General features: G+C 27.5%; 1 protein-coding gene across 2 annotated transcripts; it reads right to left on the reverse strand.

Annotated features, from left to right (window-relative positions):
* Window positions 1–1,113: 1,113 nt before the first annotated feature.
* LOC137812564 (protein MEI2-like 1) lies at window positions 1,114–9,442 on the reverse strand. 2 transcript variants are annotated; one of them, XM_068614637.1, is made up of 15 exons: window positions 8,785–9,442; window positions 7,907–8,012; window positions 7,682–7,733; window positions 6,464–6,745; window positions 5,900–6,306; window positions 5,633–5,791; window positions 5,432–5,548; window positions 5,201–5,337; window positions 4,825–4,907; window positions 4,341–4,748; window positions 3,274–3,907; window positions 2,793–2,877; window positions 2,644–2,712; window positions 2,361–2,540; window positions 1,114–1,822 (listed from the first exon to the last, which is right to left on the reverse strand). In XM_068614637.1, exons 2-15 carry the CDS (start codon window positions 7,982–7,984, stop codon window positions 1,676–1,678), a joined length of 2,838 nt encoding a protein of 945 aa, XP_068470738.1. In that variant the 5' UTR covers window positions 7,985–8,012; window positions 8,785–9,442; the 3' UTR covers window positions 1,114–1,675. The 2 variants fall into 2 exon arrangements, with proteins under 2 accessions (XP_068470738.1, XP_068470739.1); XM_068614638.1 differs by lacking the exon at window positions 8,785–9,442 and adding an exon at window positions 8,388–8,705.
* Between the last annotated feature and the right edge of the window lie 11,415 nt (window positions 9,443–20,857).

The following is a 20,857-nucleotide window of genomic DNA, read 5'->3' on the forward strand; positions in this document are numbered from 1 at the left end:
AGTTAACTATAATTGTTGTCTCCAATGTACAAATCTCACAATATTATAATGTTCAATTTCATCCTATTTGAAATAAAGATTATTGATTAACCTATAATGGACCAAATTTCATACTTAACCACATGATGCGATGACACAAATTTTGAAGACCAAATACTCATCACATCCATAACAAAATTGATAAGCCAAAAGAAATGTTTTTATTGGAAGGTTATATTAATTTACTTTCAATTTTCATTATTAATTTCTTTTTTTCTATTTTACACTGTTGATTTATAACTTAACGGTCTATCATACAAAATAATGAAACAAATATTAATACTAATTACATAAAAGTAAGAAGTTGATTTCTATGTTATCTCTAATCACAATCCTAATAATAATTTATATATTTTTAACATTTTTATTTTTGTTATAATTTTTATAAAATTATTCGTTGATCTTATTTTTTTAATAATTATGTTTAATTTTTACTTTCACAAATAATATTTTTATAAAAATAATTAATATTAACATGTTAATATTATTTTATATAAAGCCATATGTATTAATATTTACATTAATAATAAAATAATCCAAAGTTATGTAAACGTACCACAACCTAAAATATTAATATAAAAACAACTAAAGTTATTAGAGTATAATTTGATTTGAAACTAAATTGTGTCATACTGAGATGACTTTATTTAAAATAAATAAAAAAATACAAAATTTAATTAACAATGAAGTCATTTCATTTCAAAGTGTAACGACTTCACTCTCACAAATCCAAAGTTAAATCCAAACTTACCCATACGCTACCTATATCGGTAAATTTAATGTTAAATTGCACCAATTCTTTTAAAAAAGTCAATGTTTTTCAACGCATCATTGTCTATGGTAGACTTGTTATTTTATTAAAAGGGAGTGAGAATCTTTAATTCTCTGTTTGGAATTTGGTCTGCAAATCAATAAAATTTTAAAATAAAACTTTTTTGAAATTTTTTATGACTGGTTTAAAAAAACAGTTTTATTTTCTTTATAAAAAAAAAAGAATAAGTGCCAACAGGGTTAGCACTATTGACGGCTGAGAAACAAAAGAGTGGTTGGCAGAATTTGGTATGGCCGCAAGAATAAATGCAACAAAAATAACATTATCCGAATTCCGAAATAACAAAGTCAAAATAAAGATGTTCCTGGACATTAACTTTCTTATAGACAAAAACTGATCCCATAAGGGCACAAACGCCCAGCAGTTATAACATTAAAAGGAAAAAAATACATATGAACAACAATAATGAACGACAAAATCTGCAATTAAAGCCCCAAAGTTGAACCCAACAATTCTGAAGGGAGCTTAATGCAAATGACATTGTCCTTACACAGCTAACAAAAATTTTGAGCTTCAATTAAGCCATTCTTCTCTAAGTTGTGAGAAGATAGCAGGACTCCATCATGCAAAAATTTAGGCAAATAAGGAAAGTTACTACAATCAGTTACTTCATTCTGGTTATGTACCTCAGCCTCAGAAACTTGTGTTCAAGGCTCCTCTATAGGCAAAAAAATTGTGAGCCCTTTTTCCTCTTGGCTCTCTCATAAAAAGAAAATGTCAATATACAGACTTGGGGTTGGCATGGCATGACATGACATTATGGTGCAATGTTGAAGAGTTAGTGCCCAAGGAATGATAAATCGGTTAGATTTTTGAAGAGTCTATCCCCTCACCACACTCTTCTCCACTTGCCAAAGCTGAAGGACTCCCTAGGCTTCGAATCTCCTCGCTGCCGGAAATGCGAGATTTTCCGGCTCGCAGTCTAATATTGGCACCCATGGGGAAAGGTTCCTGCAGTCACAAAAACATTGATCAATTTTATCACCAGAAGAATCAGATATAAAAAGTCCTCCTAAATCAATATCTGTCTGGGCAAACTTCTCCATATGTTATGTTTTTCATAAGTTAAAATTAACTTATTGATAAGCTAATTTATAGAATTTCTTTCATATCTTCTTTAATTTTTTAATAACTTATACATAAACTAATTTTAAGTAAGGGAGAAGTTTATTTCATCTTTCTCTTCTTATTTCTCTTTCATTGAAGTCTTTATGAAGAAAGTAAGATCATGCATGGAAGGCCTTAAACCATCAAAGCAAGTGTAATTTTATTGCGCCATCAAATCCTGCTTAAACTAAGAACCACTAAGTTTTGTAACTTGCATTTTCTTCTACCAGTAAGACAGGTTCTCATAAGTATCAGCAAAATTACATCTATGATCCCCAGATTATGGGGAGAAAAGAGAAGTAATTAAGTAGACCAGCTTCTTATTAGTAAAGAGCAGTGGCAACTGGAAAACAAGTATAACTAAAGAACAAGCTTGATTTACCGGATCACCAGCATTTGGGCCATCAGTATGGAAGAGAATAGGGCGGCAACGCTTGTCTTCGTTCATCAGGCTAGAGTTCTGGAAATGAGCAATGAGAGAAGATTTTCCTTGAATTCGGGCATATGCCAGTGAGGCTACTTTTTCACTATTAAACTTCTCCCATTTTTTCCCATCAAAAGCCTGCAAAACATTCTTCCTTAGTTCCATCAACACAGGGAACTCAAAACTCATAGTACACAGACAAATAGCTCAAACTAATATTACATAAAAACATACAAATAACCTGATGGAAAGGAATAATTTGACCAGGATCAATCATGTTTATGAATGCATAGCCAACATTACATTTGTTCTGCAACAATTGTAGAATTAAATTAGAAACATGCTTATTATTTCTTCGCAAAAGGAAACCAATCAACCATAAATACTTACCTTGAAATCAATCGGTAAATACAGAAAATCATAAGTTCCCTTACATTGCTCATCTATTGCAGCAAGAAGCATCTTTGAAGTATACCTACCAAACAAACAGCAAATAAAAGCAGAAACAGGTCATATCAAGAGACTAATGCAAGAGTTTTTGGATTCTTTAATGTCTCTAAAATCTGATTGATCAAGATAAAAAGAGCATATCAAATGAGCAATCATGCATAAATGTGTCCGTGGAAACATTAGCAAGCACGAACTAAGACTTCAAAAATAAAAAGGCGAGCGCCAAATGCTCAGCTGCCAGCCTGGATAAAATAATTAAATGTAAAACATCTTTCTATGTTAGCATTGCTAGATCCTAAAACAATCTATAAAAATAAAATAATGGCTTTAGGGAAACTAACAGTTTAATAAGTACAACATTCAATTGAAGAAAAATTAAGCAAAAAGAAGATTCAAAAAGCTGTGGTGGCAATTAACATACTTGTTGGGAATATTTTTTATCATAAGGGTAGTTCGGCTGTCTTCCCCACGCAATATACGACCTAGGTCAAGTTCGTATTGCTTCTTATCAACATTGTTGGTGCTTGCTTCATTTCTACGGTGATAAAGGTTTCTCATTCGTTCATTGGTAACATCAAATTTTGACATTGAAGTCATGGGATGTCTCGCAGGGAAAACATGGGACAACTGCTTAGGAGAGTTCTGTCCAGCATTGGACGTCAGTTCAGTGCCATTCCCACCAACATGAGAAAACACATTGTGAGAAGGAAAATCCAGGGGACGCAATTGCCAGGAACCATGAAAACCTCCACTCCCTAGAGAACCCAAGCGAAAACCAGAGGCATCAGGGGACCCTCCCAAATAAGAATTTGCCCTTTCCCAGGGTGAGGCTGTAACAACTGGTGCTGATCCGACATGGTGGTCCATCATATGTGGTGTTCTCAGCAAATGAGGCGGTGTTCTAGCAAAGCTTGACATCTGTGGAAGGCTCGGAGAAAGAGCATCATTAACAAATGATGGTGATTTCTGCCAAAGCACATTACTAGATGAAGGTTGCTGTTGCAAATTGGAGCTGTTCCACATATGATAAAGTCCATGTGGGCGTATCCCATTTCCTGAAGCGAAAATAAACCAACAACGCAACATCAGGATTTAAATATAACAGTTAAAATCACGTTAAATTTGTGCAGCTTACAATTGCCCAGATCCAATAACTTTGAAATTGGCACAAGATTTTATTTTCTATAGACAGTGATCATTTGAAATTCTTAATCATAGATAGTTAGGCAACTCTAAGTTCATTCAAATCAATAGTTTGATTTGTGGTATTTATTTCCAAAAAGAAACAAGATTTTAGGGGTTATTAAGAAACTATGGGACTGTGTCTTCCTTAGCAACCAAGTCATTATTGTAATGTTTTAAATTGCTGGGATGCTGTTCAAATAATCAATTGTATCCTCTTCCATAGACAGTAATCGTTTGAAAACTGTTGAACAAAAGGAAAATTATAAATGAAGCCCTTAGCACATAAACATATGATGCACTAACCTCCCGCATTAAATTCTGCTAAGTTCCCAGTTGAGCCCATTCCCTGAATATGCCTACCATCAGAGGCTTCTGCAGCTCCAGCACCTATATTGTTAGACAAGTTGCTAATGGTGCTAGAAAAGTTATAAGGACTACCATTAGCTAAACTATCATGATACTCGGGTAAGGAATGAGGATGAAATCTCGAACTAGATGCAAATTTCATTGCATCAACATAGCCACTAGACTCACTAACTCCAGACACTTTTCCAGCAGATGCCCCTCTCACAGTGTTGTGAATACCAGAGTTCACATTAATGAATGCATTATCCATAAATGCATTAATAGGTTGCCGCACTGTAGATTGAAACCTCTGGTTATATCCATTTTCCAAGCAACCAGATCCAATTACTCCAGAAGACCCTGATGCTGTAAATGATGTCTAGTGAGACCAAGAAGAGTCGCTTCATAAGAAAAAAAACGAATGTAGGCAGATAAATCTTACCCTTTGGTCTTAATGGTAAATTGTCCATAATACTTTGACCAAAATCTCGCTCATCTTGCCCCTTATGAGACTGGTGCATCAAACTACAAAAGCAAGTTTCCATGGTTGTTAACTGAAGAAAATAATTTCTTAGCAGAACTACTTTTGCATCCAGGTGATCTAACAACTTTACATTCAATTAACTGTCAAAGTCAATAGAAAAAGAATAGTAATCAAAGATAATACAAGTAGACATGCATATCCAAAACAAAATCATCTGCATGATATCATTTTGTAGGCACAAATAAAATAAAGGAAAAAGTCACATAAGCTACTACAAATTAGAGAAGAAATTAAATTAACAAAAAAAAGAGGGTATAGCCAGCATGTTTCAAACCTAGGATGACCAGGTTCAAGCTTGATCTGCTTTCCAGCAATGTCCATCTTGTTCAAAGCACGAAGGGCAGATTCCGCAGCTCGGACATCATAAAACTCTATAAATTTGTGATGATTCATTTCAGGATATTCATAGATCTGAAATTAAGGACATAATGTTTAAGTAAGCTTGCATTATCTTCGTATAACACATGCAACTAAAACAGGGGAAAACCAACAATGAACAACTTACTTCTTTAATTTCTCCATAAAATCCAAAAATCTTTTTCAGCTCATCATTTAAAACAGATGAATCAAGACCAGATAGCATCAGTGTACCATGGCCAATATCCTTTTCTGGAGCATTGACCTAACATGTCTTCAAGTTAACATACATCTATAACCAAAATATAAAATGGAATTATGCAAACAGGATAAGCTATTAACATTATACCTTAGGAATTGAATAATGTATATCAAGTTTCCTAGACCTCAATGGCCTATTTTGAAGTGCTTGCATTGCATTTTGTGCTGCCCTTAGATCATGATAAGAAATCATGACAAATCCACGATGCTTACAGGCTGTATAAATGGTTCGGATATCTCCATATTGCTGTCAGAACAAAGATAATAGTTCAATCACATTTTATGATTAATGGTATGAAATGCTTCCAGAAAAATCTAAGATAACATCATGCAGCAAACAAGAATATAGACGCACCTCAAAGAGATCCTTTAGCTCAGAGTCTTCTACATAGCTATTAATGTTTCTAACAAAAAGTGTTCTAGAAGGCTGTTCACCAAAAGGAAGTTTTCCTTTAGAACCTCCAAAGAAACCATAATCTCCATCAAGACCATTCATCATTTTTCCTGAACTTAAATGTTCGTCTCCTTCCATCTCCATGCCTCCACCACTGCTAAACAGATCAAAATCTTCAAAATCATCATTTGTTTTGGCATGAGAACTGCATCCTAACTCGTCAACAACACCAGAAAACAGATCCTCTTCGTCGGGAAGGAGATTCCCTATAGTGTCAGCCTCCATTTCTTTAAGAGATTTATATGGTTCCTCAGGAAAACCAGCAGTAATAGACTGATCAGACTGAACATCATTTCCAAACAACCGTACTGCACCAAGATATGCAAATAAGCAGACAGATAGGATATCAATTTAATTAAAGTAAAATCAGAAAAACATAACAGATAAAAAAAAACTTATAAGACAGATGAAAAGACATTAGTACCCATCAAACATGCATGCAGCAGGCATGAAACAAAGACTTACACTTTCGGCTAAATATCTCAGACATAGAGCTTGAGAATAAACTACTTTCACAGGGGGCAGCACTGGTCACAATCTTGTTCCCAATTAAACCATATGAGGTAGGTGCCGAATGCAGAGATGCATCAGACAATGATTTGGGACAATAATTCAATGATTCCTTGGAATCTATACTATTCCCAGGTAGACTAGCCTGGGACATCAGCAAACCAGCTTTTGCATTTACATCAAGGGGTGGTGTACTGTTCAAAATGCTGCCTGGTGATGCTACCATTCCATTGCTTCCTGATAAAAAGAAAATAGAACAACTTACTTATCCAGCAACTACCGAGTTTTGCAGATAAAAATTTGTAGGAATACTACAACCTTCAAAATTAGCACAATAAAATGAAAGCCGCGAAGTCACAGATAATATCTATATCAAAAGCACATTTATGAGCTCCAATGCAGCAAAACGCAGTATTTATCTTCATGAAACCACCCACCCTTATTTTTACAACTAAAAGCAATGCCACAAATTACAAAGCTGCAAGAACATAGTTGCAGACACATGTATTCATTATTTCAGTAAAAATTTCAGAAATTAGGTGTGAACCAATTACCACAACCAGGAAAAATAGTTTTTGTCTTGACATCAATAACTGGTTCAAACTTCAAAGTACTTTACTATATTGATTGATAACTGATGGTCATTATATCGGATTCAGGTGTAACTAGACATTTATATATATATATATTGTTCAAAGCAAAAAAGTGAGAGGAAAATTGACTAAAATATACCAAAATGCTCAGGTATTAACCACCATAAATGGAAATAACATTACTTTTAGAATTTCAGTTTTCACAATTACTCATATTATATCTAATTGTTACTTTACATTGCTAATCACTCCTCCATGTGCACCCAAACATTTACAAGATGTCCAAAACAAAAGGGAAAGGGACATTGGCTGAAAAGCCCTAAAATGCAAATGCATTACCACATATCAGATTGAGATCCGAGGTATCCTATAAAGTACACACAGTCATATACAAATAAAGAAAAGTTATCCTAATATCAAACAAAAGTCACCAATCAATTCTGAATAGTTCATTAAATGTCAAAATAATAAATATTTGTTAGTTCGAAATCTTGGGTTATTAATGAGGGTATTAGAGGCCAATCAGTACTACAACATATAGAACTGCTTTTGAACAAATAAAGGACTGATCGGTCCTCACCTTGTGGGTAATGGTCATTAATGGATATTGGTTTCCGTAGTCCAACATTCCTCTGCCCAAAAAAACAAGTTTAGAAAACCAACGATTCATTAAGGCAATAGCATTGAAGGTCAGAGAGAAGATGAATAACATTTTGAAACAGTGGGATATTACAGATCTGATGATCATTAAATTGTTGGTGTCACATTTTAGAAGTTCACAAGAAACTAAATTGACAATAAATACCTCAGAACGAAAGGAAACGTCTTCAAAAAAGTGGGATGAAGCAGAAACGCCCCTGTGATCCATGATTTGAAAAGGCATCCTGCTGCAACCTCAGGGTCCCGAGAAACTGGAAAAAAAGTAATATTGCTGAAAAAATCCCAACTTGCTAGTTTCCTCCAACTATACACATTCTTATACATTCAAAATAAAACTTAAGGTCATTTGCTTGACAAGTGAAAGTGCAGATAACAGTGAACATGGCCCTCTTATCAAAACCACTAATGCTGAACCTCTCACCCCAAAAAAAAAACAAAAACCTCATGTAAAAATCGGAACATGTAAGTGATCTTAAGTTATTGATTATTATAAGAAAAATAAGTGGGAAAGAGAAGCAGTTACTTAAACTATTCCAACGAGATCAATGAAAAAAACAGTTGTATATTCAACTAAAGACCACCGGAAAGGGAATTTAGTGGGGGAAAGAAGGAAACTCGTAGCTTACCTACCAAATAAACACAATTGAACCATTTTGGCTGCTAAGAAAATGCAGGAAATCGAAACAAAAGCATCCGTAGAAATTATGAAAACTTCCATTCAACCGTGCATAAATAACAACTCCACTTTCCCTTTAGGCAACCAACCAAAACAAATGAAAATAAAACCGCAATCAAGCTTAAGTTTTCGATTTTCCACCTTCGTAAGGGAATTTTACAGGGAAAACCTTGAACATGAACAGATCAAGTGCAAAAACTCAATTTTATGACGGAAGAATAGGTGATGATGAACTTAGACAGCTCACAACCCCAAAGTAAGAAACACCATGAGATAATTCCAAAATTGCTATTTGGACAAAAAAAAATACACAGATTATAATATTCCAAGCAAGAAAGAAATCTTACCTCAATTCAAACACCAACTCTCCAGCACAGAAAAACTCCAAAATCTACCTCACGGAATCCAACCACCTTCTCATAGGACACTTTTTCAAGGAGAGAGAAAAGGGAAAAGATTGAATCTTGCAGGAGGTCTAAAACATGAGGAATTCAGAAATAGGGGATCTCGTGATTTTTTTTCAAAAATCTCATCTCCCCTCTCTGCATTGCTTACCCTGCAACCTCACTCAGAATAAAATGAAGAAAAAAAAAACAATTTTTGTTATTTCTGTTTGTTTCCAAAGACCCAAAACACTGGGAAAAAAGGGGAAACAGAATCAGAATTGGGAGCTCAAATCGAAAAAAATATTATATTCCGGCCAACGAAGGGCAATTTTCCGGCGAGATTAAGCTCGCCGGTCACGGTGTATGGTTCAGAGAGAATCAGACAAGGTAAGAAGAGAGTTTTAGAGACTTGTGACAGAAAAAAAGAAGGAAAAAGAAGGAAAGAGAGAGGAAAAGTGTGTTAGTTGGCTTTAATTAAAATAAATGAAACAAATTAAAAAAGAAAATACGTAAGAATCAATAATAAATACTAAATACGCGCAGGTCGTGTTCTGCGTGCATTTTTCGGGTTTGAAAATAAAGTGAAAATTAAAGACCGCACATGACACATTACTTTTCCTCAAAACAAATGTTACAAATTAGACACTTATCTTCTTATTTCTTCAACCTCTTTCTTCTCAAAAACTTCACCTTTTCTTCCCTCTTCAATTCTTTTATTCCATTCTTTTCTTCTTCCATAAACTTTATAAAATTACTTTCATTTCATACACAGCTTCACTTTTTTCTTTCATTTTCAACTTTTCTATATCTCAACACTCATTTAGGTTTTCAAATCTCAATGTTATTTTATACTGTTCAATTAATTCGACTTTCTTGCATGTAAGATTTCTCAAAATTAATGCATGTGGAAATATTATCGTTGAAAAAGTTATCTTTTAATTCATCAAGCAAGCCATGTTTAAAAACCAGAAATGTGTTTCTTATGGTGCGTGTAATTTGATCAGTGGTTTTTTATTTTAGTTTTCATACTATGCTTTATTAATAGTTATATTTAAAAGTAAAAATATAATGGGTTCAAAATGAATAATTAACTCATGATGATAAAATATTTTGAAATTATATACATGACATATTTATCTCTTTTATATTGTGACATTAAAAAAACTATTTATCACTATATTATAACCTCATCACGACTTTAATAAAATAGAATGTATTTTAAAATACAACTTAGAAGTAAACAAAATGCATATAAGTATTTATAAAAAAATAAAATAAAGTCTTTATTGTTCTTTCGATGTTTCCATGTTTTTCGTATATTTGTTTATGTATATATTCATGTACACAGTATTATAATGGTATTTTTCATACAGACAATTTACATAACCATAAATTATTAAAATAAATTTTTAACATGATATAATGTATATGAAAAAGGAAACAACTTTATCAATAATTCAATATAAACACATAATAATCATATTATACATCAAAATATGTTTCACCAAATGAAAATATCAATTGATGTTTTGTGAAAAACTGTAATACCTGATTAAATGACTTAACATCTAAAACAGTTCGAACATCTAAAAACACAAAGATGATCTAACATACACTATAAAATCCTTATTAATGACTTGATCATATCACAAGATCTTAAACTAATAATTACTAATCTTAAGACAAAATATCTCACACTTAAGTCACTTTGAAGCTCGAAATTGAATTAAAATATAAAAAAACATAATTGAATTTACTCTAGTAAAAAATTTGACAACATCACTTTTGAAATTTAACTTAATGAACTTTTGAAGTTTCATTCTATTTATTGTTATAACTATTTTTTAATGTTTATAATTAATATATTATTTTTTAGTATTTAATTAAAAGAAAATAAAATACTTCCACGTAAGCTTTATCAATTACTATATAATTTAATTTTTACATTTAATATTCAAATAGATTATGTATACAAAATTTTATATTAATATTAAGACCTCTTTCTCTATATAATATATATATATATATATATTATTTTTAATATACTAAAAAATTAATCATTTCATCACAATATTGCTCAATTTTAAATAAAATTTAAAATAAATAATTATTTTAATATAAAAATATTCTTAAACTATTATAAATATACTATTGTATAAAATTGTCCGCGATGCAATCCTTCGTAAAAGTTATACTGATATAATTTATTTTATTTTCCTTATATAGGGAGAATTCAGTATTAATCATTAAATTAAAATCTATAATCCAAATTTAAAGTTTCATTACAAATAGTAATGTATTCCTTTTATCATTTTTGTTACTTGTTTTTGTGTTTTCTCTCTTATACTGTTTTTATGGTTTGTTCTCTCGTTTTCACATTTTTTTTTATTTTCTTGTTTCCTATTTTTTTCATGTTTTGTTCTTTTGATTGTACTTTTTGAAAAAATTAAATTGATGCTTATATAATATTGTGTTACCAATTCATCCAAAAGTGGCAGTAATTAACAATAAGATGAAAACAATTCATATTGTCAATAACAAAAAAAAATAATGTAAGGAGTTATTATTTTACGTTGATATAAGTGTGCGTAGATAAATTCAAAATTGAGAATTAATTATATTTAAAAAAAGAGATAGATTCAAACCAATGGGTAAGCTTAGTGTTCAAAGGGTGCCAATAGAAATAAGATGCTCCAACAAAGTAATAAACTTCTTTATCCTATTTTTTCATTATTTTCCCATCCTTTTTTTTTTCTCACCTAACCCAAAATTCAAACTCTGTTCTCCATCATGTTTTGTTCCCTGCAATTTAGCAAGAGAAAAAGTATAATACAATTTTTAAAGTGTTTATTTCTTAAGAATTTAAATATGAGTTTGAATATGGAATTAGGTTGAAATAAAAAGTTGAGTAATATATAAAAATATAAATAAAGAAGAAACTTATTGTATTAAGATTTTAGATTGAAGGGTGTTTATCTTCCCAGTAAATTGAAACACCCAAGATCCTATCATTTGTCCTTTCTCTTTTTGATTTTTGAACCCCTCTTTGTTTTCAACTGTGTAAACTTAAGAAGCGCAGAAATGTAAAGAAAGTTATAAAATCAATGTGTAAAAGCACAAAAAGCGATACAGTTTTGTTTTTAAAGTTTATCTGATAACATACCAAGAAAGTGTTAATTCAGCATGAGCTTATCACACAAACCATAATCGATTTAAATAATTAATATTGAAATAATAAATAAAATAAAATAAATTTACTTAAATCTTCGTAATTTATTTTAATCATGAAATATAATATTGAAATCTTATAATAGTTTTTTATTTTAATTAAAATTTGATTTTAACTTGAATTTGTATTTTTGAAAAATATTTTTTCATTAATTTTTTGAAAAATATTTATGAATTATTTTTTAAATATATTAATATATCAGTCAAATCATTATCATTTTTTTTTCACCTTTTCTACATTTCTCATTACCTTTCTCTTAATTTAAATCGTTCTATTTTTTACCTTTTTTTCTTAATTAAAACAATCTCATTTTCACTTTCTTTTTCTTCATTTCTATTATTTTTCACTCTTTCAAATTTATTATCTAATCCAAACACATCTTGAATGTTTGTTAGAATTATGGAGATAAATGATTTTTTTTTATAGTGAATTGAAGAGCTTGTCAAATTTTCAAAATGATTTTAATAAAGTTTGATTACTAAGAATCTTATAATTTAATGTACATATTAATTATATTCTTATACTATTTTGTAAGAGTAATTTACTTTATTATTTTAAAAATTTCAATTTTATGTATGTATGGAGTATTAGGTTAAAAAATGTGTACTTCTTTTAGTAATATTTAGAGTTTTTAAGTTATTGATACTTATATACAATCAATATATAAACATGACATTAAACGAATTGAGGTTTAGACTCTTTATTCAAGTGATAGATTTATGATGGAACAATCACATTTTACTTAAATGATATTAAAATTTTGAACTTGAAAACTCCTTAATCAAATGATAGATTGAAAAGATAAGTGTATTATGATTTTCTTATATTTTATATACTATGTTTTACTTGTTTGAATTTAATTTTAAATAGTTTAAATGTTGTATAACTACAGCTAATTTTGTATTTTATACTTTTTAATGTTTTATTTCACTTAGATTAAGTATGATTTTAATGACATAAAAAGAATTCATGTTTGACTTTTAAAACTAATGGTATTTTAACAAAAATGTAATCTTATTGTTAAAGATTAAACTGCAAGTATTAAGTTAAAAATATATATAAATAAGATATTCAGATTTTTACTAATAATTTAAATTATATAAATAAATATATTATGTGCTAAAAAATCGATTAAGATCTCCTCCACTAATTACTAATTTTGTAGTGAAAAATTATTAAAAATTATACAAGTAAGAAAAAAAAACTACTCTTTCATACAAAAATTCTAGTTTGCAAATTTATTCTATTTTAATTTAACACACAAGTAAATGAATAAATAATAGACTACCAAAAAGCCTCATGTTGAACAAAATTTTGTTTTCACATCTTAAATATACATGTATATACTTATATACTTTTTTGTTTAAATTTAAATTTTTATATTTTTTAAGATATACTTTTATAAATATATATATATATATACTAAAATATTTTTCTATTTATCTGTTATTTTTATAAAAAAAAATACAGTTTACATTTAATATTTCCAACGTTCCACACGTGTTGAATACCTGGAGAAACTTAATAATTAGGTGGTACAAATTTGGCAGTGTGGGATGATGAACATTGTATTTTAGAATTTTTTTTGGGTTATTATTTTTGTGATTTTTTTATGTGCAACCAAATTCAGGGTAATAAACTATATAACTAAATCAAATCCTATAGACAATATTTAAATTAAAATTTATGGAATTAAATCAAATTTATTTATTTTTTAAAATTTATTTATTTAATTTTTAAAAATTCATAACTATTTAATTTAAATAAAATTGAAATTAAAATAAAATATATTATATTTGATAAATTCAAATTAAATTTTATTTTAATTAATTTAGTTGTTCTATTTTGTCATTAAATAGTTAAGATATATTATAAAATAAAATTATTAATTTCAAGAGAGAAAATGATCATATACAATAACTAATAACATTTTTTAACTGGATAATTTAGTTTTTTTAAAATATAAAATTATATAATTTAAATTTTGTTATTCGGTTTAAATTTAAAATACAAATTTAATTTTGAAAGGAATGTTTAAAATAAACTTAAGTAATATGGAATAGTATTACTATAAATAATCATGGATTGATAATCACCCTCTTCACCATTCATCACTGTATATAATAAAATAAAATTCCAATAAAGTGTTTTGTCTGTATCCCACAAATAACTTAATAGGAATCTTTAACCTACTAATAATCCTAATTAATTAATTACTTGCAACTTGCAAACTTTTTTGAAGGGAAAAAAAATGTATAAAATAACCAATCATTAAAAGTAAACAAGTGGTAGTTTATTGTTGTATACATAGAGAGAGAATAATGTAGGTACACTTTTGTTATGGTAAACCGTATTTTATATAAAATGTTTTTCAATGTGTATGCAACATTGTTTTTCCTTCTTTTCTGGAAAAAAAATATAAATTTAGTTCCCTTTTATTTCCATTATTAACCAACCAAAAGGAGAATGTACATAAGAAAGTTTTGGAAATGAACGAATAAACTATGAGAAAAAAAATAAAAATTATAGTAATCTTGAACATTGGATCTCTGCTGTTGTGTTGTTGTTGCATATCATCTTCTAGCGCATCAAGGTGAGTGTCGTGTACGAAAATGTTTTGCTTTGGATCAGTGACCACCACAATTTCTTTATACTGTAACTGTTCACCAAGAACACTAAAAAATTAATATTAGCTGTTCTATTCAATGTGGTTCTACTTTTAATCTATTGTTTATAGATAGTTAAAATTGTTTTTATTTATTTATTATTACAAACTCATTTTAGATTACTTTGTACTCAGTTATATACTATGAAAAATACTAATCTCGAATTTCTAATACATCTCTCTCATATCGAGAATAATAGCTCATGCTTTGGATAACATATTATGGGTGGTTTGATAACGTCCGATAACGGATGATCTCATCAGTCCACCAAACACTCGTTAGAATAAACTTTAAATAACTCTAATATCATATTATGAATTAAACTTTAAATCTAAGTCAACTCCATAAAACCGACTCATAAGATTGAGGTTTTCACTCACTCTAATATTTATTTATTTATTTGGTGTTATAATTAAGTATTTGTTTACAGAGGAAGAAACTTGAATCAGAGTATGTGGCATCTTTCTTCTTCCTTTGGGAACTGTGTATCTCATCTCATCCACCTCCACTTTTCCACCAATCACAAACAATTTGTCTCTTATGTGTCACATGGCCAATCATTTATTCTGAAACTCTCATCTTTTTATGCCAATTTCATTATTAAGAAATGTTTCCACTCACAGATTTAGAAATATAATATGGAAAGAGAACCACATATTCTCTGAATTGTGTAAATTAATAATAGTTACTTGCATTATTTTCTAAGTGAAAGATGTAAAAGATGCGATTTTGCAGAGATTGTTTAGGTGTTTTTGAGGTTGTTTTCAGATTTAAGGTACATTTTGATAGAAGCTGTGGAGTTGTTGGGTAAGGAAGATGGTGGTTAAATATTTTTTAAATTGTAAGACTTTTTTTCCCTTCTTTATTGATCTAGGTGCTCTGATAGGTGTAGATGCTAGTAAAGAAAAGGGTCTGCAAGTCAATGATTCAGAAAATGAGATTGATTCTTTAGAGGCAAAATAATATTCTTTTACGATGTTTTCATTAATTCTATTTTGTCTTTTTATTGAATTTTGTATGTCTTTATGTATGCATCTTATATTCAGAATATGATGATTGATTTTATAGACGTTATCTAAATAAATATGAGGCTAAAATATTAGTATAGTCCCTAAAAATCAAAACTTATTTTCTTAGTTTTTGTTTAGGAGATTTGTATGTAATAATCAAAACTTTTTTTCTTAGTTTTTATTAGGGAATTTGTTAGTAAAGTATAGTCCTATATTAATTTAAGTTAAGGTTAATTTTTTTATTAAATTTTTAACATTAGATATTATTATATAATTTCACATTTTAGGTAGGTGAATATCTCATATAACAATAATCATTTATCATAACATGAAAAAAATGTTATTAAAAAATAAAAATATGGGAGACTAAACCAAAATTCATATACTTAAAAGAACGATACATAAGTAGACTATATCTATTCATAAAATATTCTAATAACTAGATAGAAGTCTATTATAATAATAAAATAAATTTTTATTAATAAATTCTAAATTAGTCTATTATTAATATTCTAAAAGAAATATTAATAACCATAAACTTAATTTTTCCATAATAATTAAATCAAGGTGATATATAAATATATATATATATATATTAATATACGTTAATTTTAAACTAAAGTTTTTTTTTTTTACTAAAACATGTTAATATGATGAGAGAGAGAAATTTGAAGTTTATAAACTGATGTTGGAGTTGTCAAAATAGTTTTTTTCTTATAAATATTTAAGTTGGAGCAAAATTTTGTTTGAGGATTAGGAGGAAAGGAAAATTGTTGCATGGATTAATTAGATTTTGTCTGTTGCGGAAAAATGAGAATGGGGTTGTCCTACAAAGATGTTTTATGGAAAATTTTGGAGTCAAAATATTATATCATACATCTAATCAATTATAACTTTATTTAAAATTTTATATTTTTATAAATTTTAGAACACATATATCAGAATACAAAGAAAGTAATTAGATAAAAGAAGTAGATACGAGAAAAAATTAAAAATAAGATAAAGAGAAAATACCTTTTAAAAAGAACAATAATAATAATAATATTTAAATTATTCTTAAAAGTTGTTCAAATAAACTAGTTAATATTTAAATTCAATATATCTTAAAGTAAGCAGATTGTCACAACATAATATTGAAAATCATTTATGATATCAAAGTAAATCAACAAATGATATTATTTTTAAGCTTAGAACAAATTGGATTAGCATTATTTATTTTTTAATTCAATTTTATTTGAGTATTGCTTGCGAATTTTAGATTTCCAAACTATTTTGATTTTTTTTTTTTAATTCTAAACTTAAACTTAATATTATTATATGACTAAAAATATATATATGAATACTTTTGACTCTATTTTTAAGTGTATTAATTAATTCAAATTAAAAAAATATCATACTTACAGAGTTTGGAACAACTATATTATAACTAAGTGAAAACGAAAAATTGTGAGTTATAAATATATAACTCAAATAATATAATAGATTATACTAGTGGTAAATGTAATAAAATATATAACTCAAATAATATAATAGATTATACTAGTGGTAAATGTAATAAATGAACAACATTATAATATATTACACATGTTTAGATAAAACATCATTCATTAAAAAAACTTAATATGATTTTGGGAATAATATACAAAATTGAGTTAGTTCACAAACTAGTTATTATGAAAATTTTAAATCAAGAAATTTTTTTATCAAATCAATCTTAAACTCGAAATCAACATAATTCTTCATATGATTATAAAATAAATTTGACTCCGATAACCAAATGATGAGGCTAATTTTGTACTTATTTTGGACGCATTTATTTTAGTTTTATCATTTTAGGATTCAAAACACAAATATGAAAACTTAAAGATGTTCACCTACTACACATAAATTTAATCCATATAACTATATAAATATAAAAAACAATACATATGAGTGAAACAATAACATTAATAAAAAAATAGAATAAAAACAATCAAATAAGATAGAATAAAAAATATTAAAAATTTGTCATTAAACACAAATTAAAAGTTTGTCATTAAATACGAATTTAATTCATATAATTATTTAAATTTGATTTTTTTTTCAGACAAGAAAAAAAACCATGAACATGCACTAAGAAAGAGTAATTATAATTTGGCAAAAATGAAAAACAAAAGAAAAAAAAATGGATGAAAGAAACTTGTGGAACAATAGAGCTTGATATGCTATTAGGAGAAAGTATTGCATTTGATAAAAAATCCAAGATATTATTACTCCAAAAAAAAATATATTTCCTTTTTTTTAAGAACTCTAGAAATGATGTAAAAAATCTTTCTCAGATTCAATTATATCAAAAGTAATTTTATTTATTTGCAGTTACTTGAAATTACAAATTCAAAATACATATGCTTTAGAAAAGAAATGAAATAAAATTACAACTTACTTACGTATAAACTAAATGTAGACAGTATTTGGATTTCGTATCTCTTATATTATGTGCTGTTGCTAACCTTTCGTGGTTCCATTTTATAATTTTCAGTGATAACAGTTCTTCTAAATTTCCACCATAATAACAATTTTTTCATTAGAATTTAATATGATTATTTTCATAAATATTTGTAAACTTTAATAAGATATTATTTATTTAAACACTAAAATGAACAAATAAACAGTAGTGTAATAATCTTTCATGTGATAATATATAGCATCATCTGAAATTAAGATAAATGAGGCATTACTTAGATCACTAGGCCATGGACATTAAAACTTTTATTACTATTTAATTATATCATTATTTTACATGAAATTATTTTATTGTCTCGAGACTAAGTAAGTTCTGTTTGGAAGGACAATATGAGTCCTGAAATCATGGAGAGATTATTTAATTGGATATTTAAATAATTTATTAAAATAAAGGTATAGAGTTAGCACTTAGTAAGTAGTCAGATAAAATAATGACAAAATTGAAATGATTTTTCTCGGCTTTTTATGGCACTTGGGAATCAAAATATTTTTTTTTCTTTCACATTCAGCAGTTGAAAAACAAAAAGTTACTTACAATAATGCAGATTTATTGTTATTATTCTTCAATTCGAGTCATGCCATTAACGTAAAATTATAATTTATTAGTCATGCCATTAACGTAAAATTATAATTTAAACTAGAGAATAGTATGATATAATCTATAATAATTAATATTTTTTTTTTACCATTACAAATAAAACAATAATTTTATGACAATAAATACAATTGTTATTTTAAGGAAAAATATATTGTATAACTATTTGTTTTTACAATTATTTTTATGCCCACATTTTTTTTATAAATTTAATAATATTTTTTCATTTTCATAATCATTGTAATAATTTTTTTTAGTGTGCACACATTCTCGTTTTCTTTTTTCCAATGGATATCCTTTTCCTTAATCCAATTCCAAAATTTGAAAGATAATATAGTGTTCAAATCGATATGGTGCAGAAAGAATTTGCCTTCAACAAAATTTTCACATAGACATGTGTCTTATTTTGCGACTAACCATATCACTGCATCCAATGAAAATACCCCTAAATAAACTCAGCATAGATATAAAAATCCATTTTAGATCTTATTTTTCATAATATTTTTTGGATTTTTTTTTCAAAATAGAATTTTGATTTTTAATTCTATTCCAAATTTTCATTTCCAGAACACAATCATCTCTTCTAGATTTTCATTTCCCGAATAAAAGATATTTTTTAAATTTAAAATTATGTATGGTGCAGATTGGGTGTAGGAAGAATTTGCCTCTTCTGTCTCGCCCATTTGAAGCCCATACTCAAATTGGGCTCTCCTATTGGCACTGTCACATTTTTCACATTACTTTTTGCACCCCTCTCCTTTTTTCCCCTTTTCATCCTACATTTTTTCTTTCCTCATTCTCCAGCCCATTCTTTTATTAATGCTTAGATTTATATTTGATTTTCGACAATTTTTTCCTGTCCATATCAATTCTAACCTGCATTTTATTGTTTTCTAAAATTTTCAAAATTATTTTTATTCTGAATTTAAAAATCTGAAATAGTAAATATAATTAAAAAATAAAAAATATATTTTAGATAAAAAAAATTCAGAATACAAAATTAAAAATGTATTCGGAATACAAATTTCCAAAATTCAAAAAAATGTGTTTTTAATATCTAAATCCAGAATATTTCTAAACATAAAGTCCATATGTCCCTATTATTTTCATTTTTGTCACTTTTTTAGTACTATCTCTGATTACGCTACTCTTGTTAGGCATGCTTATTGTCATTTTATTATTCAATGCTCCTTCAACAGTCTCATCTTCCAAAGAAATGCATTTATCCTATGTATTATTTAAAAAGAGAATAATATGAATTGGAATAATTAAAAATAGCCTTTTTTTTGGAGATATATGTTTTTATTTCTTTACCACAAGTAGGTTAATGTGTCCTATTAATAAAACTGTACTTATTTTCTTAATATTGAGTCGTCAAAATCCGATTCTTGCCTTTTTCTGAAAACACTACTCAAAGGAAATAACGAAAATGGAAAAAAGTAGGAATTGGTAAAACTGAAGTAAAAAATATAATACTAAATTGATATTAATTATTTTAATCCCAGATTAAAACTAGCCTGACCTTTAATTTAATATTTGTATCAAGTTCTGATTTATTACTAAATTTAGTTTTTTTTTAATTATTTATAATTTGTTGGACCATTAAGTTTATAATTAAATTATTTCATCACTTTATAAATTATTTTGACTCATATTTAGTAAGGTATATTAACAAGTATTTTATAAATTGTAAATTAATTATTTTATTATTATTATTATCTTTTATACTTACATATTATTATATATTTTAATTTTTTAGAGACAATTAATTATTATATAGTTTTAATATTTGTTGATTTTTTTATATAATTTAAATTAAAAATATTTAACATTATAAATTGAAGTGACCAATGTTTTGTTATGTAAAAATTACACAGAATAAAAAATTTAAAAATAAAATTAAACATGTGAGTAATTTAAATTGAGAAATAAAAATAAATGCACTTCTGAAAATAAATAAATTTTGTTATCAGTTTATTTAAATAGAATAATTTTGTAATCATTTAAAAAAATTCAAAATTACATAATAATA

The sequence above is a fragment of the Phaseolus vulgaris genome, chromosome 2 (genome assembly GCF_000499845.2).
Source record: "Phaseolus vulgaris cultivar G19833 chromosome 2, P. vulgaris v2.0, whole genome shotgun sequence".
Lineage (NCBI taxonomy): Eukaryota > Viridiplantae > Streptophyta > Magnoliopsida > Fabales > Fabaceae > Phaseolus > Phaseolus vulgaris.

What these genes read in the sequence shown, in the direction of transcription:
- LOC137812564 (XM_068614637.1), bottom strand. Translation starts at nt 7,984, where the DNA reads ATGCCTTTTCAAATCATGGATCACAGGGGCGTTTCTGCTTCATCCCAC. An exon ending in TACATTATTCAATTCCTAAG is followed by an intron (nt 5,549 to 5,632) that starts GTATAATGTTAA and finishes AAGACATGTTAG; the next exon opens with GTCAATGCTCCAGAAAAGGA. An exon ending in AGCAGAATTTAATGCGGGAG is followed by an intron (nt 3,908 to 4,340) that starts GTTAGTGCATCA and finishes TTTTCGCTTCAG; the next exon opens with GAAATGGGATACGCCCACAT.